Source organism: Oncorhynchus clarkii, chromosome 12, assembly GCF_045791955.1.
Source record: "Oncorhynchus clarkii lewisi isolate Uvic-CL-2024 chromosome 12, UVic_Ocla_1.0, whole genome shotgun sequence".
Classification (NCBI taxonomy): domain Eukaryota; kingdom Metazoa; phylum Chordata; class Actinopteri; order Salmoniformes; family Salmonidae; genus Oncorhynchus; species Oncorhynchus clarkii.
Window position 1 is genome coordinate 40853249 of NC_092158.1, and position 12251 is coordinate 40865499.

Genomic DNA, 12251 nt, shown 5'->3' on the forward strand with positions numbered 1-12251 from the left:
TCTTTATGTAAACCCCATTATTGTCAACCCTGTTAGAGGCCCAATGGTAACTTCATGAGTTTGATATTATATGCAAGTTTATTTGTACAAGGGATACTTGATCATTGATAAAATGTTGGCAGTTACATCGGTGTCCGTAACAAGGTTGACAGACAGTGACCACCTTTTACATGCACACCAATACCCCATTATTATTTGGGAATACTCTAGTATTTTGTTTTTGAGTTGACACATATAAACACCATATCCCGTTTACAATAAAACGAAAAAGCTTGTATCATGGTTATGAGAAACCTGGATAAGATGCCTGGGATATGCTGATCTTAGACGGAATACTATGGCATGTCAACGAATTCCGTTTGGTTGTTTTCTGAGGTCTGTGCGTGCTCAGTTTTGCATATCATAGTGTGATGATGTTTTCATCTGAATGTCAAATCAAAATCACTTAAAAAAGTAGGCTATACCTGTACAGTTCGATCCACCATAATAATTCCATGATTTATTTTGCTGATACACTTTACTGGACCATATAGGCTAATGGCTTAGATTACTTTCACGCCTAATTTAGACAGGTCTTTCCAACATTTGGTAGGCCATACTATAATTTCCAACATTTGGTAGGCCATACTATAATTTCCAACATTTGGTAAGCCATACTATAATTTCCAACATTTGGTAGGCCATACTATAATTTCCAACATTTGGTAGGCCATACTATAATTTCCAACATTTGGTAGGCCATACTATAATTTCCAACATTTGGTAGGCCATACTATAATTTCCAACATTTGGTAGTCCATACTATAATTTCCAACATTTGGTAGGCCATACTATAATTTCCAACATTTGGTAGGCCATACTATAATTTCCAACATTTGGTAGGCCATACTATAATTTCCAACATTTGGTAGGCCATACTATAATTTCCAACATTTGGTATGCCATTTGTTTGTCAAATATAGTTAGATAAATGCAGCTTCTCTTCTGTCATAACTTGTTGCCCTGGCCTAGAAACTAAATAAAGTAGTGCTCCCAAGAGTAATGTCTTACGTCAATAGAATGAATGCATTCGTAATCTAGTTAACTTCAGTTTCAATTAAGGACCGGGGAGAAAACACAATAATTCCAAAACTGTGGAAAGATTTTTCCCGTGCAAAATGTCATCAGTTTGACCGGTTTTAAGGAAATGAAAAGCTGAGAAAACGATGAAACACGTTTCTGATAAGATTTCAGTTGGCTTGGGTGCATATTTTATGTGGTTGAAACACTGTCCGCTTGCATTACAGTGTCAAAGATAACAAGTTACACGCATATTCACATTTTCAAGAGATGCTGAAAGAAAGGAATCGTACTTCTCCTGTTCCCTAAACAAAATGTACATTTGTTGTATAATTTTACTTCAATCAATGCATAATTCTGCAGGAGTTATTATATTAGGCTACATGTGAAATAGGCCTACAATCAGTGTCCAGATTTCGGTTTCTATTCCACTTAACCAATATGATTTTAAAATTAGAAATATTCTGTTTATTCATGGATACAGGGATATCAAAGGTGCATAGAAACAGCTTATCCTGAATAAGATCTTAAGTGGGATAATGAGCTACTATCCGGAATACTGTGCGCATGTAAACATGGCCAGTGTGGTACATGTAGATAAAATGCTCTTAGTTCATAGGATTTCAATGCCAGAGATGGGAAAATGAGTTATTTTTTTGTAGGCTAAACATTTCCTCCATGCAACTGAATGTTGAAAGAAGAGATATTCTAAAAGTTCATTTCTAAACAGTTTGCATGTCCAAAAGGCAACCATTTCATGGAACAACCCTGTTTTTGGCCATCTTTACTAAGAACAGCTGTGGACCTTAAGTCGGTGCAGATGTTGAGCCTAAAAATAACACTCCGTTTTTTCCTCAAATACCCACATGCTTCACATAAAAATTACTGGCACTGCTACATGTGTAGCTAAGCTCGGCAAAGGGACACATATATATATATATATATATATATATATATATATATATATATATATATATATATAAAGAAGTAAATAAAAAGGGAACTTGGACGGTGTCCACGTCACCTGCTCAGACAGAATAATAAGTGATCCAAACCTCCCACTGCTATATGGCTGGTTCCCACCAAGTGGATGAGAAAAAGTCAGTCCCTGTGCCATGCACTGGCAGATGCCTGTTAGGTCTCCAGTAAAGCATTAAGACATTAATCCTGTTGACGCGTCACCATGCAAGACTGAAGGCTGCATCCCCACTGAGCCAAGGCACATATTCAGGTCAGTAAATACAGCAGTGAGCCTGAACTGAGACCGACTAAACCTGGCTTTGGAAGAGAAAGATAGAGAAACAGAGAGGAGAGGGAGACACAGACTTTTGATGCTCTTTCACTGAAACATCAAAAAGTCAGAGAGAGAATGTGCATGACATGAAGGGAAATGGAAAGAGAGAGGAAGCATGGAAGATAGGGAAAAAGAGCTAAAGGTGAAGAGAAAGTGAGAGATGCATGGAACTACTGATAGACGCATAAGAAAGAGAGAAGTGCTGGTGGGAAAGTAAGAGACAATAACATATAGAGAAAGAGAGAACGATTCAGTGCAAGGAGGGATTTATGAGAAAGAGAGAACGATTCAGTGCAAGGAGGGATTTATGAGAAAGAGAGAACGATTCAGTGCAAGGAGGGATTTATGAGAAAGAGAGAACGATTCAGTGCAAGGAGGGATTTATGAGAAAGAGAGAACGATTCAGTGCAAGTAGGGATTTATGAGAAAGAGAGAACGATTCAGTGCAAGGAGGGATTTATGAGAAAGAGAGAAATAGTAAGGAAACGGTTCCAAGCTCAGGTTTGGTCAGTGGGGAGGCAGCCCAAGTTGAAATTCAAACCTCTCAGACCATGACACTGTCAACAGAGCACCAGCTGACCGTGACCACCAGGGTAGGGGCACTGCTATGGACATAAAGAGAATGTTTGAGGCCTGACCGATATCATCTGTCCTGACATTATTGCTCACTGAACTTGCGCAGCAATGTCAGCCAGAGAGGTTATAGGCCGAGACCAAATGACCAATCTCACTCTACAGCAACAAAGACTCACTGTGTGCAAAACTATTCCATCACAAACAGCGAGACAAACTGCCACAGTCTTTGTTCAATTCTTATCACCCCAAAGCCTTGTGCAATGGTGCGACAAACTCTGGAATTGAGGCTTTGAGGCGGACTGCAGAGGGCAAAGTGTTTCTAAAATGTAGCCCTGACAGTCAGAAGATGACTTTGCTACTCTGTTTTCTGTCTGTCTAACTTTGACCTTTTTCCAACCTTCTTTTGGGATGAACAAACTTGATGAGGGTGTGCCAATTGCAAGACCGAATGAAAATACCAGCAGAAATGTTCAAACCAATCAATTGCCCTAACAGGCTAGCCTAACACATCAGGACAGAGGAGTGACATCTACATCTATGAAGTGTCAGGGCTTAGGTAGTCTCAAAACTTGACTAGAAGTCCATTTGGGTGAAGAACTGGAGGGGTAAACACAGTATACATTGGGTCACGGTGGCACTCTCTCTGTTGGAAGTGTATGTGTCCTTGCAGTGCAGGGTGGTGGTGGGGGTGGGGGTGGGCAGTACCTGGGATGGCGGTGGGCTCTGCTGCAGTCCTGAAGAAGAGGGTGCCGGGCTGCGACTTGCCCTGCTGGTTCTCGGCCACCACGTATACCTCATACTCCGTGTTCCAGTCTAGGCTGTTCAGCACCACGTACTCACTGCCGTTGGGCAAGCGGATCTCCGGCTTCCAGTCCGGAACGTGCTTCTAGGGAGGGTCGCAAAAAGAGAGACACTCAAAAGACCTGACTCTGTAAGACATCCGTGGCTATGACACTCCAGAAAACTGCCCATCACTTTATATCACTGTAAATGTTTCCATGCATTCACACTTGTTATTTGGTCATCCATTAATCTTCCTATGTGAATCACTAACCATTTATCAATCTAGGCATAAAACACAATGGTGATCTGTCAATCTTTACAAATCATGTTTTTCAAATATCCATGAGTCTATTCGCTTTTTCCTAATCTGAAATAATGAACGTGCGATAAAACCGGAGAGATATGTAACCAATACATGCTGAATAGCTTCTCTTGGGGGAAAACCAGGAAGCAAATCGGTATACACAGTGTTAAACCTCCATGCTCCGTCATACTCACAGCCCTGTATCTTATCAGGTAGTGTTTGATGGGCGAGCCTCCATCGTCCTGCTTGATCCAGTTGACCTTGAGGGCGTTGCCCATGGTCTGCAGCTTGCCCTCCAGTTTAGGGGGACTAGGCTCCCCTACACAGGACATAGCGGTCAGTCAGTTACCATGGTGATGGCCTACATGCTCAGCTCAGTCTCCTGCCCAGGGCCCTTAACCTAGGTGGCATGGCTGAATGCAGCTGTCCCTCGTTAACTCCCATCACTAAATCTGCTCTCGCTTCAGGAGTGGGATTATAATTCTTAACAAGCCCAAGCCACTGTGGGATTCTCACTTCATTTCAATCCCTTGCCTCTGTTTTTTGTGTAAGTACTGCTATAAATGTAGTACATCTGGAGAAAAAATTGACTGTTTTGACGGTGGCAGAGGCAGAGGACGTTCCAAGACGATAAAATTCAGTCTTGTCCCTTATAGACTCAAGGACGGTTTTATGATGGAGGGACAGTGAGGGCAGTGGGCGGTGGGGTTAGGGAGAGAGCCAGTGGGGAGATGATTCTCGTTCAGAAGCAGCTCGTTACATGTCCTCTCCTCCAGACAAAAGGGAACAGGCTAATTAGCCTCCTCGTCTTGATTGGACATGTTACTCTATTACATTTAATAACATTATCATGGTCCGTTGGGAGGGGAGTGTCGGTGTGTTACATCGTATGTACAGTGTGTGTGTGTTTGCCTTTTGAGTGTGTCTGTGTCTAATGATGTTAGTATTCAAATTTACAGCCATGACACCTCAGTCACAGAGGGTGTAGGGAGGAGACTCTAATCACCAGAACTCATTAATCATGGGAACATTGGTTACACACAGTTAGCAGTGTGAATTTGCTATAAAATAATTAGCAGAACACAGCATGTTACATACAGCTCCAGTATTCTACTACACATCATCACTAACTGCCCCAAAAGGTGGTATCAGGTTTCAAATGGCTGTTGCTACAGCACATCTGCAATGCACACTGATTTGTTTGTTTTTGGCTGAGATCAAAGGAGATTATTTACTGTCCCGATTTAGTTTTTTTCTAAAATGTTGCAGCCTGACGCCCTGACCTTCAGTCACACTGGGTACAAGCTTTGAAGCTCACTGCCATGCTTGAGGGATCATTGTTGCCCTTGATCACCCTGATGATATTTATCCACCAATGAACTCTGAGAGCAGGTTATTCCCACAGAGGGCAGTGAAAGAGCAGCAGACAACAGCAATCCTGCCAGGCATTCTGAAAGTAATCCATGGAAGTGCAGCAGGGAATATTAATGTTGGACTTTCACCTATACTCCAGCCTGGAAGTCTGTTTGGATCACCTCCTTTGACTTCAGCCAAAATTAGTTAAGAACGATAAGCAATAATAGGGTGAGAGACAGACAGATGAAACCTGCTCCACTTTTGCTCACACTATCCATTGGATCTTGGCCTAAAGCTCCCTGACTTCAGCCTGATTGAATCCTATGATTGGATAATATTTTTCAGTGTCTGCTCCTATTTATCCTCTACCTTGGATCTGAAAAGGTAAGTACCGTCTTTAATTTCCAATCATTCATAAAATGTATAAAAGATCATGTCTGCAGTTGAACTGTTTTTAAAAAAATGTTTACGGTTGTATTCTAAATTTAAATTGACGTTGAATCTTGTTAATTAATGACACTTCAAGCATTCACTTCAGTGGTGATTACACAATTAGTCAATCAGACATGCGTGAAGGCACTTGATCTTGATCTCAGGTGATTATCTGATTAAATTCTCCTCAAATGCATTGGACTCAAAAGTATTGGAGTAAGCATGATTTGATATAAACAGAGTTAGTGATAAGAAAAACCCGTCAAAACGGTGGCATGTACAGGGAGGTATATAGGGAGTTTATCCAGTCGTGAGCGTCATTCCCAGTTAGGTGAGGAATTTTCAAATGTTAAGAAGAAAGAAGAGCCATTAGGGTTATGTGAATTAGAGATATTAACAAAAACATGCTCTATCATGCAAACACCGCTTTTATTCAATATGTAGTGATTTGGGTATATTTCGATACATCAATTTGTGACAGTCCCATGATCGTTCCCATTTTCATCTGATGCAACAATAACTCAACTTTCCATTGGTCTCCCCAAAAGTTGTCTTATCTAGTTAAACCTGATGTAAATATTGTACAGTAATTTTACTCTAAGTTTGTCTGCACAGTAGTGTATGTACACTTAGCAATTTCTGAATGTTACATCAGACAAATGTTTGATGTGTCAGATCCTTTACTCTAAACTGACATGGATAGCAAGGAAATGATGTGTAAATAAAACTTGGAGCTACCTTCCTGTACTGAATCACACTAATTATTCACTTTTTTCAGCCCTTTAAAAACATCCCTGCATGTGTGAACCAATGAGCTTATTGGTTTGCTGTGCCCAAATGCAATGAAAAGTTTGTCACACCAGATGAGTTAAAGGACTCCTGAATTGTAAATGGGACTGTCATTTTTCAGTCAATATCAATACATGTGAATAACATAGAGGCACTCTGGAAGACAAACACAGACGGGACAGACATGCAGAAAGGCCAGACCTTTACTGGTGAGACAGTAAAGAAAACAAAGGAGTTGAAGGAAAGAGGAGTGAACATGCATGCAGTAATGTGGAGTGATTAACAATGTTAGTCAGTTCAGAAAAGCATTCTGGGAGACAGACTGAAAAGGAGTTAACTCCAAGGATGAATACGTCATTCCAGGTAAACACAATTCAAATGAGCGTGCGATGCAGTTGCTAAAGGCGATGGTTTCAACGCTGCTATTGAGATGATGTGATTTGGCAACAAAAAAGTACATTTTAAAAAACATGTTCTGTTTGCACATGATAGCCAAAGGAGGTAGTAATGGCACCTTAGGCACCCCCAAAGAATGTACTATAAAAAAAAAATATCCGGTTAGAGGTCAACCCTTTACTTATTTCCAAATACATTATGTAATGCTTACTGATAGCTATCTATATAACATATCTAATATGTGACATAGCTATAGAAATGAGGGAAATATACTGTAACGACCTTGGGGTTATAAAAGCGGATATCGACTCTGGTTCGAGACCTGATCCCTACCAGTTCATTACATTGGTGACAGAAGTGATCGGACCTTGTATCCATGACAGTGTGTGTGCTTGGCCTATAAGACTTAGAGTCGCAAGCTAGCGCTCTTTGAAAGGAGGGAGTAGTGTATGCGTGGATATCGACTCTGCCCGCTTGAGCATGCTTTTGGGGTACAGTCAATAACGCGCTGGACTTCGGACTAGAAGGTAGAGGGTTCGAAACCTGCTCCCTGACGGTTTCATTACAATACTCTGCACCTCTCAGAAAAAAAATGTGAATTATACCTCTGTTAGTGGGTAACCAAGTAAGCACACACATCTGCATGTAATTGTGTTAATATGGTTGGAGGTAGATAGAATGCAAGTTGACCAAAAAAAAAATGTGTTTAATGGCTATCAAAGTAGCGTATCTAAGCTTGAATCCATGTCTAATTTTCCACTGCTTCTTATTGCTATAATATGAATCGGACCAAACAGAACAAAAAAAATTACCTTCTGTTCACCAGCGAAGACGACATCATCAGCACCATGCAAGAGCCACATGACATAGTCATATGATACGCACGCACATGATTGGTTGAAAGAAAAGTGGAAGGGGGGGGGGGGGTCACATGGAAAATACAAAACATTTTAAAAATGATGTAAACATGGGTAAGGAACAAAATAATAAGAATGTTAAAGACAAAATGATTCAAAACAGAAACACATGACAAAATAAATACATACATTCAGAACAGAACTTCTTTGCACATCAAATAGACATAGAAAACATGTACAGCAATTAGATACATGAAGCATTTCAGGATTGCAAGTGCAGGTTTTTAGTGTATTCAAAAGATGTCATGACAAGAAATAAGTTCACTCATATATGCACAAATTTGACTGGATACCAATTCCATGAAATGCTATTTGTCTAAAATTGCCCCATGCATCTTTCTTTGAAACAGTATTTCCTCTGGACTGGAATTAATGTGAAAATCAGTTCGATACTATTTCTACACACAAAAAATAGTGGCTTTGTATAAGACTGTCGCTTATACTTTGGCTCTTGACCATAAAGGGTCTTCATACAGCCTTGTGGTCTGTATAAATTGAACATTTTGGCTCCAACCAAGACAGAGGAAACAGAGGAAACTCTGCAGTATTAACAATACTGATTGACAAAGCACATTGTAAAATGTTACATGCGCAATGAAATATGGTATGCCGATATGACAACTACTGTATGACCACATGAAGCATTGGGAGGGGGGGGGGGGGGGGGGGGTTAAAGTATTTGGGACACATTTGACATTCAGTCACACATTGTACAATTGCATACTGTATCTAAGGCCATATTGTCAAAAGATATGGTCACGACGTATGAGAATGCAGTGTAAACCCATACCATAGTATAAATTCCCATACTTTAAGATATTATACTTAATATGTTTATAGAGGAAAGAAACATGAATTACAGAAACACAGAGTGGACTCTGAACTTCATTTTATGAATTCTAAACACACCACTAGACATAAAACATACTTACTCCGATTAGCTGGTGTCAAATACATTTAACGTATGCACATGCAAACACACCTGAAGCCTTTAGGGCAAATTCCTCATGTCATATTTCACATTTAGCCAGCTAGAATACTAATCACACATGAAGGCAATCAGTATTGATAAATGACTAAATCTTTTAATATGATTTACATAGACCTTACAGTGCATTTTGAAAGTATTCAGACCCCTTGACTTTTTCCACATTTTGTTACGTTACAGCCTTATTCTAAAATGGATGAATTTTTATTTTTTTTTTCTTCATCAATCTACACAAAATACCCCATAATGACAAAGGAAAAACTGGTTTAGAAATGTTTACAAATTAATAAAAAGTAAAAAAATGAAAACCTTTTACTCAGTACTTTGTTAAAGCACCTTTGGCAGCGATTACAGCCTCAAGTCTTCGTGGGTATGCCGCTACAAGCTTGGCACACCTGTATTTGGCGAGTTTCTCCCATTCTTCTCTGCAGATCCTCTCAAACTCTGCCAGGTTGGATAGGGAGTGTCGCTGCACAGCTATTTTCAGGTCTCTCCAGAGATGTTTGATCAGGTTCAAGTCCGGGCTCTGACTTTGCCACTCAAGGACATTCAGACCCGAAGCCACTCATGCGTTGTCTTGGCTGTGTGCTTCAGGTCGTTGTCCTGTTGGAAGGTGAACCTTCACCCTAATCGGAGGTCCTGAGTGCTATGGAGAAGGTTTTCATCAAGGATCTCTGTACTTTGCTCCAGTCATCTTTCCCTCAATCCTGAATTGTCTCCCAGTCCCTGCCGCTGAAAAACATCCCCACAGCATAATGCTGCCAACACCATGCTTCACCGTAGGGATGGTGCCAGGTTTCTTCCAGACATGACGGTTGGCATTCAGGCCAAAGAGTTCAATCTTGGTTTCATAAGACCAGCGAATCTTGTTTCTCATGGTCTGAGAGTCTTTAGTTGCCTTTTGGCAAACTCCAAGCGGGCAGTCATGTACCTTTTAATGAGAAGTGGCTTCCATCTGGCCACTCTACCATAAAGGCCTGATTGGTAGAGTGTTGCAGAGAAGGTTGTCCTTCTGTAAGGTTCTCCCATCTCCATAGAGGAACTCTGGAGCTCTGTCAGAGTGACCATCAGGTTCTTGGTCACCTCCCTGACCAAAGCCTTTCTCCCCCGATTGGCCAGGAGGCCAGCTCTAGGAAGAGTCTTGCTGGTTCCAAACTTCTTCCATTTAAAAATGGAGGCAACTGTGTTCTTGTGGACCTTCAATGCTGCAGAAATATTAGATGCCCTTCTCCAGATCTGTGCTTTGACACAAACCTGTCTCGGAGCTCTACGGACAATTCCTTTGACCTCATGGCTTGGTTTTTGCTCTGACATGCACTGTCAACTGTGAGACCTTATATAGACAGGTGTGTGCCTTTCCAAATCATGTCCAATCAATTGAATTTACCACAGGTGGACTCCAATCAAGTTGAAGAAACATCTCAAGGATGATTAATGGAAACAGGATGTACCATAGCTACATTTTGAGTCTCATAGCAAAGGGTCTGAATACATATGTAAATAAGTCATGTAAAAACCTGTTTTTTGCTTGGTCATTATGAGGTATTGTGTGTAAATTGATGAGGAAAAATGTGTATTTAATCAATTTTAGAATAAGGCTGTAACGTAGCAAAATGTGTAAAAAGCCAAGGGGCCTCAATACATTCCGAATGCACTGTATATGCACTACAATTTAATATGCTACAAGTGAGTCAAAATCAAATTAGTAACTAATAGAGCACTGTTATATTAGAGCTGTTATATGATGTATATTGGTTAGCCTAGAAATATACTTGGCACATGACCTACAAAATAGTTCCTCAGGTATCCTTAGATTTTCTACATTAGACAGATAACAGCAATTTGACAGACCCATAGCACAGCCACACACAATGAACACAACTATACTGTACACCAGGGCCCAATGTTGACCCATAGCAGCATCAAAGCATTCAGCCAATCAAATCAGCCATGCTTATCCCAACAATACTTTAGGGATACCCGATTTGCCCTTCCCAAACATGTATGTATCCAAATTCTTAAGAGCATTAAACATATGAAAAGGCTACACATGTGGGAACTTCAAAATTTAAACAACAAACCACAACTTTCCTAGTCAATTCAAAATAATCTCATCAGTAAGTGACATCAACAACCATGAGTCTCAGTACAATTCTATAAGATGACATAGCTTTATCATATAAAAGGAAGTTGCTTATTCATGCCTCTCGTTCTTCACCACCTGAGCCTTTTTTTATTTTATCCCTCCCCTTTTCCCTTTCCATCCTTCTCTTTTAATGAAGCACAGGAGTTAAGTTAGGATGGATTCACATCCCTACGGTTTGGCATTCATTAGTTTGTTTAAAATATTGGTCAAATCAAAATACTGCTGTCTTTTTTTTCTATGCAGTCTGATCTTCATGTTGTTTACTGTATTATCCCTGTGGCCATCCTTCAAAGCACAGCATGCCCATGGCTGGGCAACATTGTCCAATTGTAGGTAGCAGACAACGTCACCCTCTTTTTAAAATTTTTTTATCACAGAATGGTTCTCTTTCAAAAACCTCCGGTCTGTCAGAATAATCTGTCTCGCCTCGCTGTCTGTCAAACCAGGCTCCCTTATTCTCGACATTTATATGTAACGCATGCTGTAATGGTTACCCATGGGACACCCGGAATGTTACCTGACGTCACTGTCAATACCATAGCCACCAGGGGAAAGAGAGAAGGGGAGGGAGCTGACTACATCTTAGAAGAGTGTTCAAACATTGCACCTGGCTTAGCAGAGGAGCCACAGACACACAGACAGGAAGAGAGATAGAATGAGCAGACTAGTTATATATCTAAAGGGCAGAAAAGCTCTTGGTGTGCTAACGCTAATGGTGGCGATGTTATTTAAATGGAAGGATGTTCACTTCCTTCTTTAGACTAATCAGACAACATGCAGCAGTGATCATTAATGTTACAGTGATCAATCCCCTAATAAAATGCGTGCTGCATGCTGCACTGCTTTGACATAAAAATAAATAATGTCTGTAAAGCCCAATCGGAAGTTTCCACTCTAAATTAAACGCACGGCAAACTGTGGGGGCCGATGCTAAATGCACAGTGGTGTGAATATTGCTGATGAATACATGCGTTCATTGGAAGGATTTTAGAGGGAAATAGTAGAGGCAGTAGAGGGGCAACCTGTTTCTCGCAGGCGGAGGTTAGTCAGTGGAACTCTACTAAGGATCGAGGCAGTGAGCAGAGTCAGTGACTGTCTCTCTGTATCACATCCCTTTAACTAATAACAGTACATCAGTAGCTCCTTGTCACTACACCGGTTCTCTCTACAGAGTGATGACGTAGCACTAAGCAGTGGTAAGACCAAGCAGA

At 40.6% G+C, this 12251-nt stretch overlaps 1 protein-coding gene across 6 annotated transcripts in view; it reads right to left on the reverse strand.

Annotated features, from left to right (window-relative positions):
• Positions 1 to 12251, reverse strand: part of LOC139423206 (neural cell adhesion molecule 1-like) — a 304932-nt gene that overhangs the window by 21491 nt on the left and 271190 nt on the right. For all 6 annotated transcript variants that reach the window (XM_071174946.1, XM_071174944.1, XM_071174945.1 and 3 more), the window contains 2 exons: positions 4211 to 4335; positions 3635 to 3815 (listed from right to left, as the gene is read on the reverse strand). In XM_071174946.1, the coding sequence (XP_071031047.1) occupies positions 3635 to 3815; positions 4211 to 4335 (306 nt within the window). The remainder of the gene's footprint in view (positions 1 to 3634; positions 3816 to 4210; positions 4336 to 12251) is intronic.